This window comes from Telopea speciosissima, chromosome 4 (genome assembly GCF_018873765.1).
Source record: "Telopea speciosissima isolate NSW1024214 ecotype Mountain lineage chromosome 4, Tspe_v1, whole genome shotgun sequence".
Classification (NCBI taxonomy): domain Eukaryota; kingdom Viridiplantae; phylum Streptophyta; class Magnoliopsida; order Proteales; family Proteaceae; genus Telopea; species Telopea speciosissima.
In genome coordinates this window covers 59384844-59409572 of record NC_057919.1, presented here as the reverse complement: position 1 = coordinate 59409572, position 24729 = coordinate 59384844, and the positions used below count along the sequence as shown (strand labels likewise).

General features: G+C 40.3%; 2 protein-coding genes and 2 pseudogenes across 3 annotated transcripts; 3 read left to right on the top strand and 1 right to left on the bottom strand.

Moving 5' to 3' along the window:
- Window positions 1-6760: 6760 nt before the first annotated feature.
- On the top strand, window positions 6761-8233 carry LOC122660302 (S-adenosylmethionine decarboxylase proenzyme 4-like). The gene has a single exon (XM_043855546.1). It carries the CDS (start codon window positions 6839-6841, stop codon window positions 7871-7873), a length of 1035 nt encoding a protein of 344 aa, XP_043711481.1. The 5' UTR covers window positions 6761-6838; the 3' UTR covers window positions 7874-8233.
- Window positions 8234-11635: 3402 nt separating this feature from the next.
- LOC122659478 lies at window positions 11636-13737 on the bottom strand (annotated as a pseudogene).
- Window positions 13738-17458: 3721 nt separating this feature from the next.
- On the top strand, window positions 17459-18454 carry LOC122659477 (annotated as a pseudogene).
- Window positions 18455-21366: 2912 nt separating this feature from the next.
- On the top strand, window positions 21367-24175 carry LOC122660301 (transcription termination factor MTERF4, chloroplastic-like). Of its 2 annotated transcripts, XM_043855545.1 has the most exons (3): window positions 21367-21750; window positions 22187-23896; window positions 24136-24175. In XM_043855545.1, exon 2 carries the CDS (start codon window positions 22213-22215, stop codon window positions 23785-23787), a length of 1575 nt encoding a protein of 524 aa, XP_043711480.1. In that variant the 5' UTR covers window positions 21367-21750; window positions 22187-22212; the 3' UTR covers window positions 23788-23896; window positions 24136-24175. The 2 variants fall into 2 exon arrangements, with proteins under 2 accessions (XP_043711480.1, XP_043711479.1); XM_043855544.1 differs by lacking the exon at window positions 21367-21750 and having other exon boundaries at window positions 22111-23896.
- Window positions 24176-24729: the final 554 nt, after the last annotated feature.

Here is a 24729-nt window from a genome sequence, read left to right as displayed (position 1 = left end):
AAAAGTGAGTTTTGTGGGACCAAACTAAGATTAGAGAGTAGGGGCTTTCTTTATCTCTTTTTCCCTCACTCCTTGTTTCCTTCATTCCTATCCCTACCCCAAGTCAAATTAAAAGTAGCCCACAAAGCAGAAAGGCCTAAGAGAATGTCAAAAAGAGTTAGCTAAGTAGTAAAATATGTAAATGGGTGGAGGAGATTTTGGTTTTTGTTGCTTTTGATGTAAAAATTAGGTTAGGGAAAGGTGGGGAGGGGGAGATTCTGTTTCCTAGATTGATTGTTTTGAGGCTTTTAAGTAAAGATTAGATTTGATACACAGAGGTGAGAGAGGGTGGGCTTTTCAATTTTGATTTGAAAGTAGGTTGACCAGCATAAGAATTAAGGTAGATTGTACTTTGTAGACATGAGAGTTAGAAACAGTGAAAGTGAAGGAGAAGTGTTTTTTCTATCTTTCCATGTTTGTTTGTTTGTTTGATGTGGGAAAGGGAAAAAGAAGAAGGTGGAGGAGAGTTGTTGTTTTGTATGTAGTTTGGTGGTGGGGAAAGTGCATGCGCATAGCGCATGAAGCAGCCGAGGGATGGGAGAGGTGGTCATAATGGGCTGCCCACTCACTATCATATCACCATTCATGGCCCACTACTTTCTGAATCATTTCTACCGTGCCCCAAAAAAACCTGCAAAACTATTTGGTTCTCCTAACATTCCTACATCATTACCTACCATCCCCCATCCCTAAAGGCCCTCTCTCCCTCTCTCCTTCCCTCCATCCAACTAATTTACCTTTGAGAGTTTGAGTTATCACTTTCTTCTCTCTGAGAATTTTTATTTTTGGAATTGAAAACTTTTATATATAATTTACTTTTTTTGGGGGGAGGGAATTAGGGAGCTGATAAGGTAGTAGCCAGGAGACTCGAACTCGAGAACTCCCAGTGAGCATGGGCATGAAGCGCACCACGGCTCACCAACTACACTAGGCAGCTATTGGTGAAAATTTTTATTTTTATTTTTTTGGAAAAAAAGTTTGCCTTAGACATCAGGGTTTTAATGAACCGTATTGGACCGTTGTTATCGATACGATATTGATATAGATAGGATTATATTGTTTAGATTTTAAAGTCGGTCACGATCGATTGATATTGATACGAACCGATTGATTCAATCGTGATCCCGATGCCAATATTGATACCTAAAATCATATTCGACGTTAGGTACTATTTGCCACTCACGAAGAGTGTTTTTTTTTATCTTCTATTTTTTGAATTATTTTTCTCTTCTACTTCAACTTATGTGAGTTCTATGTATATGATACCGTTTTTCGCTCCGTCATTATTGCGATATGTAGATTCTTCTTCCGAAGTTGTGAGGAACTCTCTTCCCCCTTTTTACATCTCCCTTATTTGGGTTTAAAAATTCTAACATCGGGGTCTGAATTAATCCTGTCCAATTTCACTCCGGGTCAAAATTAGTCAAAGTATACCCACCCTAACCTTAATTCAAACAAGAATCAGCTAAGCTTATTCGACCTCAATCAATTCCAATATTTCTTGATTCTTGAAATTCTGCTTTCACTTGTGCTGTTGGGCTTGGCTAGTTGGCTTGAATGGGTTCTCACATCATTTAATTAAATGATTCGTCTCTCATCGAGGTATTACCTTGTTGGCTTGTTCTCCTTGTGTTCTGTTTTGGGGTGACAATTGAAAAGCCTCTCCTCCCTGCTTGCTCTCCATGCTTGCTAGAAGAGTAGGCCCTCTAGTAGGATTTCATTTCAACTTCCACTTTCTTGTCTACTTCAAAACTCCATTAGTCTAAGAGTGTAGACTTAGGGGTACAAGAATTAGGCAATGAGATGAAGAAGCAATTGGGAGTACAAGAATTAAGGTATGAGATGAAGAAGTAAACAAAAAACGATAAGTCGTTTAACTAGTTAACCTGATTGTTAAGGGTACCGATAGAGGGCAGGCTCCTAGGAGTTCAAGGATTCAATTCTCCTGTCTTCACCTTGTGGCAAGAGCCAGACGATCATTTCAGCCTATCCAATATCTTCCTATATCTGGGTGTAGACGCCACGTAGCCTGACAGCCTTCTTTTTCTCTATTTCTAATTTTGTTACTTGTTGAAACCTCAGAATTGATCAGAAACTTTCCTAAAATTATTTTGCAAGTATGTTGATTATATATATAGAAAAGACATAATGAAATTCCACCTACTCAAAAGACAAGAAGACATGCAAATAGAAGGTGATGTCTATGCCTTTGAGTTCACGTACGGGACCTTTCATAATTCAAGAATATCCTCATTGAGTTTTGGCTGACACTTGGTACTCTCTTTTTGAAACCCCACTCTACAAAAAAAAATTTCTAAGTAATTTATATACTTTTACATTATAGATATCCTTTTTAATTTTTAAATTATACATATCAGTATTGTGTGAAACATGGTCACTATCAGGTCGCATGGCCCCTATGCTAGACATAAAGAGGGTGCAATGACCACCCTACCCCCATGAGCCCACCTCTGTTGGATGCTTGTGTGTGTACTTTCATTGGCCCCCACATTAGTGCATGTGGACGTCACAACTTGGTAGCCTTACTTTTTCCGTAATTATAACAATTTTTTTTTTTTTGGATGAAAAACAAAGAAAGTTCATTTGATAGAAATAATGGAAGATGACAGAGTTCTATCTTGCATAGGAGAAGCAAGATTTAGACCTATAGCTAGACATAGTGCATCCTTGTTCAAACTGAACATAGTGTCCTGAGTTCTATTACTTATATACATTAGATCCTTAATATGATTATAAGGCCAAGGCGCCGTAGTAGGAGATGGAAGGGCATTGACTATGGATTCATTAGTACACCAGATCTTTTTTATCTGCAAGCCTAAACGTCCTTCGTGGTCTAAACCTGTCCTGATACTGTACAATTCAGATTCCCACGCAGTCGATGATTCCATTTTCCTTGCAGCAAAACACAAAAATCTTCCATCCAACAAAAAAAAGTACGACCAACCTCCCAGTCTTACTCCTGGAATCTGGGATCCTGCACGCATTAAAATGGGATATTTAACCCATGGCACAGATAACCAATCCTTGAAATCATAAAACTTATTTCTTATTATAACATGTTGTAAGTGAAATTTAGGGAGGAATAATTTGCTGTCAAGCTACATGCACAAACATCCACTAAGAGGGACAGAATGATCATTTCACTGCCTCATGAGAGAAGGCGTAGGAAACGCAACGTTCTTTTTCTCATTAAAAATTTCAAAGTCCTAATATAGTTTTTTTTTGGGTAGAAGTTTTTTTTATCCTCTTCAATGTTTCTAGGGTTGTTTTCCCCTCCACTATTGCTTGAGAAATATTTATATAAGGGAATGGGAAGAGCTCCTAGAAGCCCCAATAATTAGAGCTATGCCCCACCCTAGAGAAAAGAAATAAGAGCTTGTCATTTATAGCATATAATCAAGATAATGGGGATATATGTGGACTGAGATTGAGATAGTGGATTTTCAAATTTGGTTACAAAAAAAAAAAAAGAATTTTTTATTTTTTTTTGTAATTTCAGTTATTACATATGGCTTAAGGTCTGTGTAGAGATTCAAATGAAAACTCAAAATTAATTACCATTATTAGTGTCGTGTATAAGATTTCTCACTCCGTCAACTACATGGTCTACCATGGAGGCATAAACTTTTTTTTTTTTTGGTAATACGAAGTTTTACCGATAATCATGTGAGGGCTTTGATAACTCCAAACAAATCTTGGAGCGAAGGAATGAAAATGGGCCAATTTGTCATACACACGATAGACAGAGCCCTCCTGGCCAAGGTATCTGCAACAACATTCAGATCCCGTAGAATAAAAAATAAAAAAAAACGAAACAGAACTGAAAGAATTACATAGACGTTTAAACATCATCTAAGACAACAACTGCTTCTAAAAGAGGGTGCCTTAGAATTCCTTGGAGCCTAATTTACTCTATGGAGGAATAAACTATGTTTATAATAAAAATAACTGAAGTCTCAACGTTTTAAATTACAGAGTCTTAATCTTCTCCTTGTACAGAGTCTTAATCCTCTCCTTGTACATGGAAAGTAGTTACTCTTCACATATGTTTTCTTGTGCCCACTTATCTTTACCCTATCTTTACGATAGATAGAGGACTTTTCTCTGTTTTCTCCTTTTCTTTCTTTTTTATAGATAATTGATTGAAGTTTTATCGCCGTGTTTGTTGGATTGTGATCCTCTACAACGCGTTATTCGTAGCGGCCTGAGCGGCGCACAAATAAGGCGAGGTGCAATGACTGCCTTACACCCACTTGGGCAAGGCGCTCAGACAGGGGTAAAGCGATCATTGCGCCACGCCCTGTTTGTGTGCCGCTCAGGCCACTACGGGCAGGCACACCGTAGAAGATTTGGATTGGTGTTTGTTAGGACAAGTGGTAGTATTAGAATCTATATGAAGACAATTTTTTTTGTCCACATCTGTGGAGAGGATCTGGACTCATCACATAAGCCTTGGAAGGAATACTTTCTTTAATTTACCATGTGGCATCTTGGTAATGGTTACAAATTAATTTAATTTATCTTAAAGCGGCTGACATGGAAAATCGAAACTCTTTGGACCCCATTTGAGCTGCCAAGTGGAGGATTCTTGGCATTGGTTAAATAAATTAGGCAATTAGCTTGTCATGTACTTAACCTAACAAATCCATCCCCTTATTATTACTACAACTATAATTAGTACACCATAGCCCTGCTTCATTACAAGGCACGTCTATATGGAAGTTGTTACGTCCAGTAATGAATTGCTATTCCTCTTTTTGTGTTTTTTTAAGTAACCTCTCATATTATCCTAATAAATTGTTTTTCAAGATAAGCTCACAAGTAGGGATGTAAACGGATTGAATTCGGCTTGGATACGGATACGGATCTGGATATTCCCTGGCCGAATAAGGATACCTCTAAACGGATTTGGATACGGATCAAATTTGGATTTTCGACCATTCGTTTACATCTCTACCTTATGTAACCCGGACCTTCCTCCCCCTGGCGGATACAATTCACTCTCAATCCATATCTCTTAGATCATGATTCTCTTTTCCTCATATTCTAGAACCGGTTGAATCTTCAAAAACCCTCAAGATCATTATTTACTTAATTTTTTATTATTAAGTATTCGGATTTTTTTTCCAAATGGATTTTTATCTGAGTGTTCAGATATTTTTCCCCAGATCTCTAAATGAATACGGATGTCCCTAAACGGATATGGATGCAGATTGGATTTGGATTTTCAGATATCCATTTGCATCCCTACTCATAAGCATGAACCATTTTTATAATCGGGATCAGCAGGACAGGCCAATTCGAATAGGAATCGATCGAGGCCGAACCCAATGCTGACTTATTTGGATCTGTCAATCCGTATTCCCTATATAGAAACTTGGATTAGGGTTTATTAGGATCAATTTTGACCAATTCTTTATCGATCCTCGCTGATTTCGATTCGGTTTGAAATCGAGACTGATTGGGATCGCAATGCTTGGTCTTTAATCCTTGCATCCCATGTACATGTAATTTTGTTTAAGGTAAGGGATCTATATGTAGCCAATATTGATACTTGACTGATATCATATTGGTGATGCTGGAGCAGGAGAGGGAAAATGATCCAAAAAATCTATATCAATATTTTGAGGAGCAAAATAGTCTAATCCGACCTGATAAGGCTGATTCATATTAGTATTTACGCGTATGGTAACCTACACCAAAGCAAGTTCAGTTCTTCTACACATACATTCACCAGCACATGTACATATGGGTCAGGTGCCAACATGTGTCCATTTTACTTCTATAAATACCTCTCCTTACCCTTAAAATAGCAATAGTTGGTGTTGGCACCTGAACCGTCTGCACATGTAAACATGTGTGCAGAGGAACTCAATTCTATCAGACCGATACCATGCACGAAAACCTGCCATTAGGGGTGCAAGTTTAGCCCTAATGGCCCAAGCCCTAACCCCGATCAGGACCTAGGTTGAGATACCTTGGCCTTGACGGCAGGTTAAGTCTGGAAATTTTTGGCCTTGAATTAGGGTTGGACCGGGACAGGATTGAGGCCTCGGGCTGAGCCTGGCCCGACCTTGTCTTCTTCTTCTTCATCATGTTCTTTCTTTTTTCTTTGATTTCTTCTGCTTCTCCCCCAACCTAATCCAACCCCTGCATTTCCCTTCCCTCTCTCCATGTTCAGGGTCAATCAAAATTAGTCCGACCCGACCTTGAAAGCGGATGAAGCTTAAATTTTTCTGACCTTGACTTAGGGTTGGGGCGAGCCTAAGTCCAATTAAGGGGACTTAAGATTGGACTGAGGATTTAAAAAAACCAGGCCAAACCCGACCCAGTTGCAATCCTCCATTCCTACCTGCCATGGAATAGAGTGAAAAGACAGAGACATAGTGTAGAAATATGGGTAAATATTTTGTGATAATATTTGAATTCAAAAAAAAAAAAATTGGAGGAGTTCCACTAGAATGCGCGTGGGATGAATTTCCGTTCATCGTTCCTGTCTCTTGAAGATCTCACAAATATAATCATCATCTAACTCATTATGCCTGCAATCATTATTCTTGGTTGCCTCACACGCATGCCCTCTGTCCACCCCCCTTCCTCACTTCCATCTCCTCTCACTCTCTGCTCTCCCCTTATAAATCCCATTCACCCTTTCTCTTCACCTTCCCACTTGTAGTTCCAGAGTCTCTACTTCCTCTCTATTTTCTCTTCCAATACCTCTAAACTACTTATACTCAACTAACTTGTTTCATCCTCTTGTGATCTATCTCAATCATCCATGGCTCTTATGGCTCTTTCTGGGTTCGAAGGTTTTGAAAAACGCCTAGAACTCCAATTCTTCGGTGATGATCCCAACATCGGTATCGGACTCCGGCAACTCCATTTCGATTCAATTGAAGAGGTTCTTGCTGCTGTGCAATGCACTGTGGTCTCTGCAGTTGGAAACCATTACTTCGATGCTTACGTATTATCAGAATCAAGCTTATTTGTATACCCCACAAAGATCATAATCAAGACATGTGGGACTACCCAACTTCTCAAATCAATCCCTCCACTATTGTCTCATGCTCATCTTATGGGTCTCAGAGTTTGTAGTTGCAGATACACTAGAGGTAATTTTATTTTCCCTAAATCTCAACCTTTTCCCCACACCAGTTTCAGAGATGAAGCTCTGTATTTAGAACAGAGTTTACCCAATTATCTTTGTTTTAGAAAAGCTTGTGTTATGCCTTCAAGAATGCCATCACAGAGCTCTTGGCATGTCTTCTCGGCTAGTGATGAGCATCATATAGTTCTTGAACAAAACCTAGATGTGTTCACCATTGAGGTTTGCATGACTGAGCTTGATCCTGTTCTTGGCCGGAAATTTTACCGGCGAGTTGGGGATAGTAACTCCGGCGATGTTGCCGGAAAGGAGATGACTGGGTTAACAGGTATTGGAGAAATCAATCCCAATGCACTCCTCTGTGATTTTGCGTTCGACCCATGTGGGTATTCCATGAATGGAATGGATGGGAGTCGATATTCTACGATTCATGTAACACCAGAAGATGGGTATAGCTATGCAAGTTTTGAGTGTGTGGGGTCCATTGAAGATGATCGAGAGATGGGAGAAATGTTGAAGAAGGTGGTACAAGTGTTCCGGCCGGCTACTGTGTCGGTGTCGACAACCTCATGTGTGGGACAACAAGTGTGGAAACGTGTGAAGAATGCTCTTGAGACAGTTGGTTTGAGTTGTGGAAGTTTTGCGGTTGATGAATTTCCGTCGACTGGTAGTATTGTGTTTCAAACGTTTACCACTAGCCGGACGTAGCCGGAGAAGGTGAAGTTAGGTTTGCTAGCCATAGCCCATAAGCCATGTTTACGTGAGGAACTTAAAGGAGAGAAATGGGTATGAGATCATGGATGACAGAAGAAGAAGATGATGATGATGATGATGATGTGGAATTACAGCATATGGGAAAGAGAGGTAAAATGGAAAGGGTATGATGATGTGGAAGTATCATCAATGGGTGGGATCATCATGATAATGCACCCCACTTAGTTTTGTCACGCCCAAGATTTTTGAGGACATTCAGAGAGAGAGAGAGAGAGAATGTGGAGAGGAAGTGGAACTGTTAATTGAACCTTGTTTTTTCTGCTTACTCCTTCCCTTATCTCTTTGTGATTTGTCCCTTCTCTCTCTCTCTCTCTCTCATTTTCATTTCCAAAATTTTCACTGAAACTTAAGGGGCTTGGGTGATGAAGTTTGCAGCAGAGTCTATAGAAAAGGCATTTCCACTTAAGCACGAACCTGGCTGCTGTGCATCCAGACAGCCGGGCTGCATGTGCAGCGCCAGACTCAAGACAGTGTGTTTTGATCGTCTTACTTTTGCCCAAGCACCTTATCTGGGCAGGGGTAAGGCGGTCAAAGCATGCCACCTTGAGCCTGGCACTACACATGCAGCCCGGCTGCCCGGATGCATAGGATCTTTTTCGAGAAATGGAAGTATCAAACAAAAAACCTTTCCCAATCCCCCTTTATATGTTTTTTTTTTTTTTTTTTTCTGGGCCTATCATAGCCCATCTGTTTGGGATGTGGAGTCACATTGGAAGTTAATAATTTTATGGAAAAAGCTTTCCACCACCCATAGAGGACGAGTCACCGGCCACCATCTTAGGGTTCACAAACCCCTTGGAGGGAAACTCGGTCCTAAGTTTATAGTAACTATATCTAATCCCTGGTTTTATATGCAAGTGGGTCTCAATGGTACTGCCTTTGTATCTAGAAACCATGTTTAGAAGTGGGTCTTATATCTCTATAACTAACCAAAGTTTTAAAACCCGGAATCGGGTTCCAAATCGATACTAATATCGGTGAAAAAATCAATCAGAATCCGTCGTCAAAACATGCCCTATTAGTAGTTTTTAGAAGGGAATATAGGCCGAGTCTGATCAGCCAGAATCGGCATCGGCTGGTCCGATCCCCATTTTTAAAACAGTGATCATAACCTTTGCATCTAGAAACCATGCCTATGCATTTTTTTTCTTCAGTAACAAAACCATGCTTATGGCATGCTCTCATTCAAATTTCCAAGCCAAATTGGATTTTTAATGAAGTAGATTATGTATCAGAGTGAAATATTCATGTCTTCATGAATTGAGTCTACCAAAGCCCAACACTTGGGCCCACTAAACCACACTTGGGAAACCAAGTAAACCATCTTGTCTTGTTTCTCCGTAACTATCATGACAATAAGGTTGTACCTTATCCAACGGTCACGATCATCCAATCAACTTTCGGCATGGTGAAGCACCTGCTCAAATGTTTGGATCCACCATCATTTAATGGGTCCCACTTATGCATTGAACCCACAATCTTTTTTGATGACCAAATGGTTATCATCATCTGGTTGGTCGCAATTTTTCACCACTGTTTTTAAAAATCAGAATTGTATCGGTTGAATCAGCAGATTCATATCGAAATCGGCCTTGACCAATCCTGATTCCAGCCATTTTGAAAAGCAATTCTAGGGTTTTTGAGATCAGATTGCTTGGTTTAAAATGTGAATATCGGTTCAAGGGTTTTTGGGACCGATTTGACCCCCAATTTCAAGTTTAAAATCGTTGACTTCCGCGATCTAAAGGGGTAACCTCAAGAACAAGGACTCAAATCTCAAAATCATGATCCGAATGAAGGTCCAGTTGAACTGGATCGGAATCAGGATCGACCTCAGCCGATTTCAACCCGAATCGATCAATTTGGCCGACCCAATTCAAATTTTTTGAAACCTTGATCTAGAGGTTAGGAAGCCAATTGGCAGGTAGTACAAGGTACACCATCTGATCATGAAACCAATTAGCAAACTATCCTAGCCAATGCAATTCCCATTTTCCAGCCATTAAGAAAAAAATTGAATTCAAGACTTTGTTTTTTTTACATTTCCCCTCCAACAAAAACAAAAAATTACATTTAGCATCTACAAACAGGAGATCCTAAAGATTAACACCAGCATCCCCTTCCTGTCAATCTTCTTACAGCAACAGGCTTTCAGTCATTCTTGGAAGTAGGAATGAGATACCGTAGCCCTAAGGGTGGGCCAGGGCTGGATCAAGCCAGGGTTGAGGCCTTGGGCTGCGCCCGTTCCAGCCCTATCTTCTTCTTCTTCTCCCTGGACTGGCCAAGCCCCTTTATATCCCTTCCCTCTCCACATGGTCAGGGCCAATCAAGGCACAAGGTTGGATTTTTGAGGTCCTGAGCCAGGACCGGGCCTGGGTCTATCTAAGAGGACTCAGAATTGCGGCTTTAAGAAGCCTGGTCCCAACCCGACCCTGTTGCAAGCCTAGAGAGAGCATTCATGCACAATAGAGAAGATAGGATCCCTCGATCATCTATCACTATCATGTAATCCAAAAATTACCCAACAAAAGGAAACATTAAACAATCTTTAAACACACTGAGAATTTAAATAATCTCAAGACATTTATCTTATATTTTAGCTTTTCTTAAACCCACATATTTAATCAAGAATGTAATTGAATTTAATACTGCTATGAAAATAATTTGATTCCAAAAATTTTCTCCTTGAAATCTCAATTTCCTAAATTTTATTAAATTTAGAATTCAAAAGAGAAACTTCATAGGTCCTACATTGATAATTTTTTTTTTTGGGTAAATACATTGATATTTCAGTCACTAAATTTTGAAGGCCTTACCTTCCTAAAATCCTTATTGTTTCCTAACATAATTGTATGCATTGAGAATTCAGAATTAAAAGAAGAAAACAGAACTGAATAACCAAAGTTTATACGTTTCTGCATCCATTCAAGCACATCAGGTTATGATTAAGAGTGACCTACCTCTATGTTTCTGAAATTGATAAGAATGTTTATCCATATGCCCTACACCAAACTACCCGGCTGTGTGGACTGGAAATCAATTATAAAAATTTCAAAGAAGTCCACGTAGTTCAATTTCATCAAATCAGACAAAAGTTGTCCCCTATGGCCAGCCATGCATGCCCCTCCTTCAAACTGTTCACATAGAGAGTTTGAAAATATCTGAATTCCCCAAGTTTTTAGTATCTGAACATGTACCTTTTAATGGTGAAGCTTCTTCAAATGTCTCAAAAAGAAGTTAAAAGATAGAACACACACTACTTCAAAGTGCATGACAGAGTCAAAAATGCATATAAGGGCAGAAACATGTTTACATTACATTCTTGGCTCTACTACATCCAGTACAATTATAGTTGGAGTTTGGATGGATATTGGAATTATAGCTCTTCCCACTCCAGGAAAGATCTACTTACACAAATGGCCCAACTGGTTCCATACTCCTGACCTAGTTCTCTTCAAAACTTTTTGCAACAATTACAAATCATTTCATCTGATATATTTAAAGTAATTAGATCATCAAAGATAGAATATTCAAAACTGAGTAAAATTTAGAGAGAAACATTACTTGAAGAACCGTCAATGAAACGAACTAAACTAATCTAGCTGTGAACATCTCAAAACTAAAGCTCTACAAAGTCTCACAGGCATTTAAAAAAATAAAAAAAAGGCGTACCCAGCCTTACCCCTGCTTCGCGGTCTATTCAAGATCTTCCACATCCTTCAGCTCGTAATAGTGAGGTGCAATTTCCAACAACCACTCGGGTTTTAATTCAGTAACCTGTCTCATGTAATGCTTTGTTGTTGTAAGTACAAGCTCATGATAAATGACCCACCTAGGGAGCACCTGTGCAAGACCAGAACTTGGATGTATATAAAGAGTCTGTGGATTTCTGACTGTGCGATAGGATCCATTCTTTTGCAGCCTGGCAGAATGGTGGAAAAAACCTGAAGTTATGGCCTTTTTTATGGATTCTAAATCATTGGGATTGTATGTTAGTTCAATCTCAACCTTCTCCAATAGACCCTCCAACTGCTCCCTTATATCTCTAGCACGTTTCATACTCCTGACCTGAATATAGTTTTCATAGCACTACTGAGTTGAGAAATTACTTTCTTTCCAAGAACTGTAAACCTTGAGCAATGCAATATGATCATCAACATTCCCAGTGAGAAAATTCATCCTTGCATTGTCAGCATGGACTTTCTTGTCCTTTGGGCGGTAAAAGATCGAATTGTCAAGTGATAGCATTGCGGCAATAGTGATAATCTCTCTAGAACACTTGTAGTGTTCTGAAGCAACTACCATTTTTTATAACATTGGATCAAGAGGAAACATTGCCATCCTTCTCCCCACTTTCGTGAGCTTCCCTTGGTTATTCAGTGCATTAAGTGCAGAAAGCTGCTCTAGGGCTTTGAGTAGTGAATCAGGCAGAGGAGGGTCCATGAAATCAAAATTGAACAAATCATCGATACCCAAGCTCTTCAGAGTAAGAACAACGCTTGCAAGGTTAGTTCTTAGTATCTCCGGCAACGTATTATTTTGCAAATCATGATGATAACAGTAGGCAGTGTACAAACGAAAGCACTTCCCTGGACCTGTTCTTCCAGATCGACTAGCCCTTTGCATTGCTGATGCTTTAGAGATGGGAATGACTAATAGTGATTCCATGCCAGTTCTTGGGTTATAAACTTTCATCTTACAAAATCCAGGATCAATAACATATTTAATATCATCAGTTATTAGTGAGGTGTCTGCTATGTTAGTCGCCAAGACAAACCTTACGAGCATATTTGGGAGTGGGTTCAAAGATTTTACCTTGCAACTCAGTTGACAGGTTAGCATATATTGGGCGGATAATGAGTTCAGCAACTTTTGTTCCTAAGCCTCTGGTCCGGTGTTTCAGAATCTCTTCTGCTGTTTCAATTTCCTCTTTCCCTGTGAAGAACACCAGAATATCACCTTGTGGTTGAGTCGCATGAATTTGAAGAACAGTGACAAGAGCAGCATCCAGGTAGTCAGCTTTAGGTGCTTTTGTGTAGTATATCTCGACTGGGAATTGTCTTCTTGGTATTTTGAATATAGGAGCTGAATCAAAGTAATCACTGAATTTCTCAGCATCAAGAGTTGCACTTGAAATCAGCAACTTAAGATCACTTCGAGACCGAGATATATCTTTAACTAAACCAAATAAAATATCTGTTGAGACCGTTCTTTCATGAGCCTCATCTACCATCACCACACTATAGCTTGCCAAATCAGGTTCGCCAAGTAATTCTCTCAGCAGCATTCCATCAGTCATATACTTGACAACTGTATGATCAGAGGTACAATCTTCAAAACGAACAGAGTATCCAACCTCATGACCAAGCTTCACTCCCATCTCCTCAGAAACTCGTCTAGCAAAACTCATAGCTGCAACACGGCGTGGCAGAGTACATCCTATCTTCCCATGTTTTGTGTAGCCAGCTTCATGAAGATATTGGGGGTATCTGAGTCGTCTTCCGACATCCAGTCTCACCATCAATTATAAGAACCTGATGATCATGGACAGCCTGGAGTAGCTCTTCTCGATATGAATAGATGGGCAGAGTTTTTCTCTCATCCTGAAGCTTCTGTAACACTGATATCTCCATCTTCTGAAGCTTCTCTTCAGTCGATTCATCTTCCAAGTTTTCGCCCTCTATCACAGACGCTTTCACGAACTCATTCTGGTCTTCAAACACATACTGATATTCATCTGGTTTTTGTTTTCCATCTTTCTCTGTTTCTGTGGCAATCTGAAGAGACCAAGAAGCCATCCGAATCACCAACAAGAAAACCCCTCCCCTTCCTCCGCCTCTGTTCACACCTGCAACACTCCCCTTCGCTGCGTACAGCAATCTCACTCCTTCGCAAACCCCTTCTTGTTCCTTCAACTGCAAAACTCGTAAACGAAAAACACCTTTCGTCTATTCGTTTTATGGTTTTATAGTTTTACCGAATTAGAAGTCGAATCAAAGTAGGAAAGTTTATTCGTTTTAGGGTTTTATAATTACTGAATTAGAAGTCGAATCAAAGTAGGAAAGTTTATGAAAGTTTATGAAAGTTTTAGGGTTTTCCAATTACTGAATTAGAAGTCGAATCAAAGTAGGAAAGTTTATTCGTTTTACGGTTTTATAGTTTATGGTTTCACAGAATTAGAAATCGAATGAAAAAACAAGTACGAAAGTACTGAGGGGAAAATTATCCACTTCAACGGTCTATATCAATGACTTCAAACCGTTGGATGCAGCAGCTGCCAGACATCTCCACCTAGCATTGCGACACTTTAGGAATTGGAGAGGATAATAATCCCAAACAAGGGCCTCAGTAGCGATATACAGTATGCTAGTGCTCTGGGCCCCTATGAATTTATCTCTCGATTCTTCCTTTTGAGGGGTAAGGGAGTCATTTCAAAGGATGTAAGAGATCGAAATAGGCACAAAGGATACTAACATTCGATATACCTCAATTAGATAATTGAGATCAATTAGCACTAGTTCACCTAAGATTGTCTTCTTTTTATTTAATTTATTGAATTTTGGGGGTAAGTAATAATTTGAGTACATCTGAGAGGGAAAAAAAATTTTACTATAGCATTCCTGCTACAAGACTGGCAGCCAAGGAAATGGACTCTTAAAGGGTATTTTAGAAAATAATAAAACCCAGAGGATATTTATGAATCCAAAGGGGAAGTGAATTATTCACAGAGAGAGAGAAGAGAGATGGTAGGAAAGATACCCCCAAACAAAACCCAAAAATCTACCTTCGGTGGTTTATTGATGATTTGCTTGGAACCAAAGGGTACTATTTACTCCAGGAAATAATTAAAAAATATGAAGTTCTAAGAAAAAAGAGAGCTAAGTGGAATTGCACCAAACCCTACAGCCGCTCATCTTCCTCTTTCATGTTTCAACAACACCACCTTTTGCTTTCTCATTGCAAGAAAACTTAATAAGCCCATAACAAGAACAAATAAACCAAAAGCAATTCCTAATAGATCAAACAAAAGTGAAGACTCAAAAAGAAAAGTGTTGGTCAAACAACGGTCCAGGGATCAAACCATGGTTCCATAGGGAGACAAGATATTTATCCTTAGGGTTTTGCACGCCCTGGGTTAGCCCATGGTGTCCCATGGATGCCCCATTTAAATTTTAGGGTTTTCCATGGTTCCATAGGGAGACAAGATATTTATCCTTAGGGTTTTGCACGCCCTGGGTTAGCCCATGGTGTCCCATGGATGCCCCATTTAAATTTTAGGGTTTCCCATGGTCGCCCATGGGAACCCTGGTGCATCCCTGTTAGGATTTCTCCTTCCCTCATGTGTCCCATAAAATTTATTATCACAGTAGGGACGAAGAAACTCATCCCTAGTCCATCACATGGCAAGGGGGATCCATCCCTAACTCGAATGCGCAGCGAAAATAAATCGATTCGAGTTTCTTTCGCATCCCATAAATATAAATAATCAAAACTAAAGGAATTAATCAAGAACTGCTAACCTGGTGAGCCTCAAGTGTTGTTCCTCCAATAGATAGTGGTTCTTCCTCCAAGAAGCACTCCAAGCAAACAGATCTGAACCTCCAATGGTGCTACCAAGGTTCTCCAAGCCAATCCGATTATTTCTCCAACCAGATCTGGGTTTCTAAAACCCTAGCTCTCAATACTAGAGAGCAAGAAGAAGAAATCACAAGAGAGAGAGAAGGAGAGCCAAAATCGTGGGAGGGGGTGGCTGTGAAAATCGTGGAAGCCTGCCTCCCCTCCTTCGTTTTGGCTTCTATTTATAGAGGGTTTCCAAAACCTTGATGGGAAGAATCCTTGTGAGAGTCTAACACTCTCTCTCCTGATTTGCTCTATCTGTTTATCTCAGATAGCCTCTATCTGTTTATCTTAGATAGGATTTATCTGTTTATCTCAGATTGGCTTTATCTGTTTATCTCAGAGTCCTTTGCTTGGTGAAGAAGCAGAATCTAATAGGGAAGTTATTAATTAATTACTTTATTTAATATTTAATGGATAATTACAAATAGCACCATATCCATTAATTAAATAAGTACTAATTAAAATAGTAAATTCCAAATAACTCCCTATATGATAACTATTTATCATATACAACCCCCCCACTAATCAACACCATCATTATGGAATCTAGGGCATGTACACATGTACTGCCAAACCCCAATCCATAGTACATGTCCATATACGAGTGTCTGTGCATCTGATCGGGTCCCGCAAAACTCGATAAAACACTTTGTTCAAATAACTATAAATAACGTATCATTTTATGTAAAATAGATTTTTGCAAAACCATTTCCAAAACGGCACTGGATCCAGATTTCGATTCGACCATGCACAGACAGTCTCTATCTTGGTGTTCCCCAATCGGGCAATGGTGACCGTGTTGGATAACTCCTTCACTCACAAAGTGTTCACGCATTCTCAGAACACCGGCTTTGATTCACTTGAGTCTCAGTCATTGATGAACCAAAGAATGCGATCACACTTTGCAGTGACAGGGTTCCCTCAGGTATAGGGTGTCGGTGACACATGTCTATCCCTTCCTACATCTGACAGTAATACATGAGGGAATCGACAAAGTAGATTCTTCGCCAATGCACACATCAAACATGTGAGCACTCGCATTCGTACACTGACATCGCATGTCTAGGCATACCCAATGCGACGATCATATGATAAGGGTGCCCAACCCAAACCCTAGTCGTGACTACCATTTTAAGTAAAACTTACAGACACTTAATGCTCAAAAAGTTTATTTCTCATGTGACAATATCAAACTAAAATGTATAAATGTTCAATACAAAGGTGGACCGGGTTTGATGGACACACACTTGTCCAACAAAAAGTGCTAATGAATCATATGAGTATTGAGTGTATATTCTCCCCTCATATTTTTTACATGTGCAATTGAATATTGTCACATGTGATATGGATCTCTACCAAGTATTATCAGAAATATTCAGAATCCATAGACTATCCATAAACTAATCCAATATCTCATGCAATCTTTCCTTGTGAATCCAGTGAACTCTCTCACTCTATGTAATCTCTTTATATACTCTAATTGGAGAAATCAAAGATACTGTAGAATATTACAACCTTAACATGGTACACAGAGCTAAGTAACTCCACCGAGTTTTCCTTTTTTTTTTTTCCTGGGAATTCTTCTCTTCTATCTTTTCTAAAATATGAAAAGACCTAATTGCCCTGACCTATTTGCTAAAATTTAAAAAGACCAAATGTCCTCATCTTGCCCAAATCATCTTCTTTTACAATGCAGATACCCAATACTACCACCACCCACCATTAACACTATCACCACCGTGAAGCCTCACCTCCAGCACCACCTCCAAATCCTCCACCTCTACTAATTCCACCACCGAGCCCCCCTCCCTTGCCTATCCCTCCATCACCACTAGCCAAGAACCCTCTCTTGTTTTCGAAAATAGTACAGATCGAAAAGAACATGGATTTCAATAATCAATGGTTGCCATTGCTACTATAGTGGTGGCTAAGGTCCCCCATGGAAGAAGGAAACCTCACCAATTCCTACTGTAGAAATGGTCGACCGACGTCTCCACCTCCTACCCCCAAAAAATCTCTAATCAGGTTATGCTCTACATGGTTTGCATTTGCTCCTGAAATCCCATGGATCTTCAATTTAGCCCCACCTTGTTGTGCTATCATCAAATGATCCAATTGGTTATTGGTTGCTTCTGCTAATGAGCTTAAATTCCCTCCGGTGGTTGCGACGTTCGATATCGAATGAGAATGCATCAGATCGCTAATTGAAGAGCTGAGGACTCCGAACCCACCAAGGAATGAAGGGTTGGAGTTGTTGCCATCGCCATTACTGTTGATATTGCTCCTTGCGGATCCCATTTGGGCTATTGCAGATGGTGTCTTACTGCGATTAGCCCAACACTGTGACTCGCTCCACTCTCTCCTCTTGTATGATGGGGGAAACCGTGATGGTCTCCTGTGCTTCATCAGCTGTGGCAGGTCTACTCTGCGGAGGCTCGACTATCATCTACCTCTTGACCTCGACAATAATCAACTCTCTACTGCTGTAGAGAATGTCAGGCAACTAATTAGCCTTCATCTCCAAAGTTGCCGCCTCGTCACAGGTGAAGGACTCAAGACCCTAGGCAACGCTGTCAATTCCGGGCTTGAAGAATTGGCCCTTATTAACTGCGACGTGATCGAGAAAGAACCTGGGTTGCTCACCACTTTGGGTTAAAGCCTTAGGTCCGTAAATTGGACTTGTCCTATAACAAAATGTTACCAGATAAGGAGCTTGTTTCCATGGTCATCTCCTGTAAAAATCTAGTTGATGTCAAGTTGAGAGGTTGCAGAGAGCTCACAGGTGCTACTCTACTTTCCATGTTCTTTCTGGTTATCGCCTTCTCCTGGTTTGATCTTTACTGTTTTCAGAAACAAGAGAGGGTTGTCAGCTGGTGGTGGTGGAGGAATAGGTAAGGGAGGGGGACTCGATGGTGGAATTGGTAAAGGTGGAGGAGTTGGAGGTGGTGCTGGAGGTGGGGCTTCATAGTGGTGATGATGTTAATGGTGGGTGGCGGTGGTGGTGGTGGTAGTATTTGTTATCTACACTGTAAAAGAAGATGATGATTTGGGGAACATGAGGGCATTTTGATCTTTTCAAATTTTAGCAAATAGGTCAGGGCAATTAGTTCTTTTCAAATTTTAGAAAAGATAGAAGAAAGGGTAGTTTGGTCATTTTTAGCATTTAATGCCTGGTTTGGAATTAAATGACTTTAGGTGGAAAAGTAGGGGTATGCGGTACATGGAATTTTCAGTGGGTGCGTGTGGACATGTTAGAACCTTAGGGGGGCATGAGGAATATTGGGTGCATTTTAGGGGGGTATGCGTATTTAACCCCATATTTAATGGTCCTAGATCCCAGGTTTGGAACCGATTAACATTGGTCTGATTCTGGTATTACCCTGTTAGGTCTAGAACCGTTAAGGAACGGGACGAATAGAACAGACCAAACCAATTGGGACCCTTAAATTTGAGGGGTAAAACGGTTAGATCAGACCCGATACGACCGATGGATATCAGTACCGTCTTTCGACAACTACGGATACCAGTGCCGAACTGTCGATAATGTGGAGTAAAGCCTTGGTTGGGACCGAGCCCACCCGGTTAAAGCCTGGCCCGGCCCTATTACTAAATGTACCGGGCTTAAGCTCGACACGAGTAATCGGGCAGTCCCGGTGTGGGGTCCTAGCCCGTCGGGTGCCCAACCGGACCGACCAATTCCAGGCCCTACCTAACCCGACCCTTTAACTTATAGATTTCCCCTCCCCTTCCCTCTAAATTTCCTTTTTTTTGTTTGTTTCTTTGTTGGTCTTTGACATTTATTGGTTAAATACACTTAACATAAGTGAGATGAGACTTAGTTTTAGTTTTTTTATCTTACTTTGTTAGATGTGCTTCTATTCGGTGTTGTGTTGCTATTTTTTTATTCCCCTCTACTTACTTTGTTAAATGTGTCTCTATTCGGTGTTGTGCTGCTATTATTTTTTCCTCTACTCACTTTGTTAGATGTGCTTCTATTCGGTGTTGTGCTGCCATTTCAGTTGGGGTAAGCTTTATTTGATATTGAGTTGAGGTGTACATTGACTGCCCAACGGCGTGATGGTTTGAACTTAAAATTTTGGTTGCATGTCAATTAGTAAGCCTACACTATTTAGAGACCATTTTGTTTCCACCCTAATTTCACAAATTGGGATTTGGGTATATGTGCCATAAGGCTGTGCATTGCACGCTGCCATCAAAGAGTTACCCTTTTAAATTTGAATAACCAAGTGGAAAGGTGGGACCCTCCATGACTATAGATGGTGGGAGGTTACAAACCCCACATGGCCACATGGCACAAGAGATTAGCACTTTGGAGTGAAAGTGGCCCCAATACAAGGAAGCAGGGGGAAGTGGTGGTTATGGGAGTTACCAAGTGAATATTTTTTATATAAGACAAAGCCAAGCAAAGGGAAGAGGACATCCAACGGATCAACAAAACACAAGTCTTTATCTTTATTTTATCTTTATCTTTTTTATCTTTCAGGATGTAATCTTGCATCATGCTCTGTAATTTTTGCTGGAGTTGGGTTTCAGCCGCCAATGCCTCATTGGCTTGTGTTTCAAGGGGCATTCATGTAGGTCTTGCTTGGAGAATAACTCCAACAACCATGTCTTTTGGTCCGTGTTTCAGAAGACAACCATCATCGTCGAATTGCAAACTTCATTAGTCCATGCCTGGCAGAGTTGTGGAAGCTTCAACAAAACCGTTTTTGGGGGATGCTTGGAGAACAACTCTAGCGATCTTGTCTTTCAGCCCGTGTTTCAGAAGGCGACCATTAACATCAAGTTGCAAGCTCCATCAATCCATGGATGACAGAGTTGTAAAGCTTCATCAGATTCGTTTTTGTGAGATTATGCGATGTGGTCGTAGAACAGTTGTACTGTAAACGTCAAGTTGTAAATCTCGTCAAAGTCGGATCTCGCAAGTTGTAATGACTCCAATCGGATATTGACTACAAGTAAGCAATTGGATCTTCGATCTTCTTCCTTTGCTTTGTCCATCGCGATTTGCTTTTACCCAAAAGACCTTAGAGCTACTCAGGCATTGGAAGGATCCCCTTCTCGTCCTGGTTAGAAGTTAGAACAGGCTGTTTTCGACCTCTTAGAACAGACAGTTTCGCCAGTCAAAATAGGCCGTTTCGGCCTGGCTGGAAGTTAGAATAGGCCGTTTAGTCATCGAGAACAGGCCGTTTTGTCCTGGTCTGAAGTTAGAATGGGTTGTTTCGTCTTGGTTGAAAGCTAATTCAGGCCGTTTCCAGTTTCGTTTGGGCCTGCGTCAAAGGCCCTGGTACGCCCGCGTTACCTCCACCACGTGTGCTGTGCCCATGTGTGTAGGTGTTGGATTTTTCACCAACACATTTAGATTTAAATGGCTCATTAGCCTGTTTTAGACCCGGTTTACTCCCGTTTAGCCCGAATAAGGCTGCCCCGATACTGGACACTGACCGATTGACTGAAATGAAACTGTATCATGCCTGTCCAAGGCAAACCTAAATGCCTAAACGGTCAGACACGATGCAGTCTATAAAATTGGTGAGGCCCGGCTAGACCTGACCGAGACCGACCGAGCCCGACCGATTGACACCCTAAGTTCGGAGTCTGGAACTCGGGAAGGGAAGAAAACACCTTTTTGCCGATAAACTCGGCCATCCTCCTTCGACTTCTTCTCCTCTCCCTCAGTCAAACACTGGACCGTGGAGACTGTCCGATTCCGACCGATCGCCGGTGCTACTTAGCTTCGAAAACTTCGTTCAAGTTCAGGTTAGCCCTCATCTGATCCCCTCTCTCTCATTTAACCATGAGATCTGACGGAATTGCAGGGCAACGGCGGATTTCTATTGTTCTCCGGATTCTAGAATCAGTGCTTCTCTCTCTATCTATTTATATCTCCAAATCCTAGTTCCATAGAAGTGGCTCTTGGTTCCTGTCATTTCTTCCTTATTCCTATTTCAGAATCATAGAGTCAATGCCTTAACAGAATAAGAACACGAAGGGGTGAAATTTTTTTGTTGAATCTGTCAATTTTTTCATGCTCAGATGATTAAGAAAATCAGAATAATATTCCCGAAAATAATTATTTCTATAGTCCTTTTCTCTTTTCCTCTCCGGTTATCAATACTCAAGAGACGAAGATAAGTCGCATATACGACGAAGGACGAGCAAAGTGGTACGTCAATCTAGTTACTGAGATCACATCCCTGCCCTTGTTTAATCTTATTTTTCTGTCATTTAAAGTACATTTCTTTTGGAACTTACGGGTTCCCCTCTTTATGCTGTATATGTTCTGAGAATACTCCCTTGTTTTTGTTCTGTTTTTTTTTAGAAAAAATTATTGGCTACAACGTTCTTCAGTTCTTGAAGTGTTGTGTTTCTGTTCTGTTCTGCACTCCCTAACTTGTATATTGATTAAGATATACTCAGTCAATTCTACTAACCCTTATCGGCTTATGCCAAATAATTGGGGTTGAATTCATGAATCATTTTTCCTCGTTCCTCTTTTTTTTCCCCTTGGGGGCCGGGGGTTGGTGGGTGCTCATATATAATTGTTTTATGGGATAATTTCTACTGTGAACTCAAGATCATTTTGTATGGATTCAATGTATGCAGATTTTGCCGATATTTCTCTTGGAAACATGAAAAGTATTGGTTATACAGGCATTACAAAACCCAGTTTATTGCTGGCGTATCAACAGTTATTGACTCTATCCTTTCGAATTCCCAAGTTGAATCCTCCTTTGAGTCCTCGAGTCCCAAGATTGATTGAGAAAAAACATGTTTCAATAGCCAGAGTACAGTATTCCATTGCTTGTAGGACATTTTCTACTAATTCAGTTGAGTCATCTCTGAAAAATCCATCAACCACCCATCTGGCTCGGCGACAAGGAGCCTCCTCCTCTCTGTACAGCAGGCCTAGTTTACTAGAAATGAAGAATGAGAGGATAGCTAATCGAGTCCGGGTTTACGAATTCTTGAAGGGGCTTGGTATTGTTCCAGATGAGCTTGATGGGGTGGAGCTCCCTGTCATGGTTGAGGTCATGAGGGAGCGTGTTGACTTCCTTCACAACTTGGGACTCACCAGCGAAGATATAAACAATTACCCTCTTGTTCTTGGCTGCAGTGTGAAGAAGAATATGATTCCCGTGCTTGATTATCTTGGGAAGTTAGGAGTACGAAAATCCACCTTTAACAACTTCTTGCAGAGATACCCTCAAGTCCTCCATGCTAGTGTTGTGGTTGACCTTGTACCTGTTGTCAAATATCTTCAAGGGATGGATATTAAGCCAAATGATGTACCTCGTGTTCTTGAGAGGTATCCAGAAGTATTAGGGTTCAAGCTTGAAGGTACCATGAGCACATCTGTAGCATATTTGGTTGGAATTGGGGTGGCGAGAAGAGAGATTGGTGGGGTTCTAACCAGATATCCAGAGATATTGGGAATGAGAGTTGGCAGAGTGATCAAGCCTTTTGTGGAGTACCTTGAAAGCCTAGGAATTCCAAGGCTTGCTGTGGCAAGATTGATTGAGAAAAAACCTCACATTCTTGGATTTGTGTTAGAAGACCAAGTGAAACCGAATGTAGACACCCTTCTAGAATTCGGTGTGAGAGGAGCATCACTTCCTTCCATGATAGCGCAATATCCTGAGCTTATTGGAATTGAACTGAAAACAAAGCTTTGCTCTCAACAGAGTTTCCTCAACTCTAGTATTGGCGTGGGTCTTGAGGATTTCTGCAGAATTATTGAAAAGATGCCTCAGGTTGTTAGCCTTATTCAGTCTTTTATAGTGAACCATTTAGATTTCCTGAAGTACTGTGGTTTTTCCTTGCTGCAAGTGCGGAACATGGTGGTGAGGTGTCCCCAAGTGCTTGCCTTAAATATCGATATTATGAAGCTTAACTTTGATTACTACCAGAAAGAGATGTGTGGAAATTTGGATGATATGGTTAACTTCCCAGCTTTTTTTACTTACAGTCTGGAGTCTACAATAAGGCCTAGACATCAGATGGTTGCCAACAAAGTCTTGAAATGTTCTCTTGGATGGCTTCTTAATTGTTCTGATGAGAAGTTTGAGGAACAGATGAACTATGACTCTTTTGATATTGAGGAGATAGAAATGGAGACACAGTTTGATATGAATACGCTTTTGGAGCCAAGGGAAGAGGAGTCATCTTCTGAATATGAAGAGGACAGTGATGATGAGTATATATAAACTGCTGTTGATTTGATGCTTGTGGCAACTGCCTGCTGTGGATAATCTCAGCCTTTTCTAGGTTTGAATCTTCTTTAAGCGAAGATGCGGAAGGAATAGTATGTTTGAGGTATGGTACATAATTTTTAACATTCACTGTATTATATAGTAAGATTTTAGACTAACTTTCATGTTGGGTGACGTTTCAAATTTCAATTATTCCATATGAGAATATTTCTCATCGCATGGTACTTGTATTTGATTCATTGCCTTAGCATGGCCATTTTTCCTTTCCTTGCAGTAGATTGTTGTATAGCCACTTCTGAAATGATCTGCCTTTCCTTTTTTCCCCCATTTATCTACATTCAGCTTCTCTTGTCATTGCAAAAAATGGATGATAGGCAAGAACTGGAATCATCTTGGATCATCCACTTTGACCAATCTTATGCCTGGGAGAATTTAGTGGAATGCGTCAAATTCTTCGTCGGAAAGTCATTGCACATGTGCCTTATTCCAATACAAGCTGCAAAGTACCATCCAGGGAATTAACAGGTATAAAAATTGCCCGTCCCCTAATCGTCCTATCCTATTTAAGGGTGTCAATTAGAACCAAAACCAAAATTGCCAATTGAATTAAATCGGTTCAGTTTTGGCTTAAAAAGCTGTAATCTTTCATCAGTTCGATTGGGTTTCAATTTCATGATTGAAACTGTGAAATCGAACCGAATTTCCCATTTTCAAACCCAATAAGGAACCAAATAAATTATATCTTTTTTAATGTTTTAATTAATATGAATGATGAATTTTATTCCATTTTAATGCTTGGAAAACATTTATTGGATTATTATGACTCTAACAAGCAAGAGTTTTTTTTTGTTGTAAAGATGTAAACAGCTTGCCGAGACACCTAAAATAAGGTCCAAATCGAATACAAACCGGGGCCAAAGCCCAATATGAAACCGA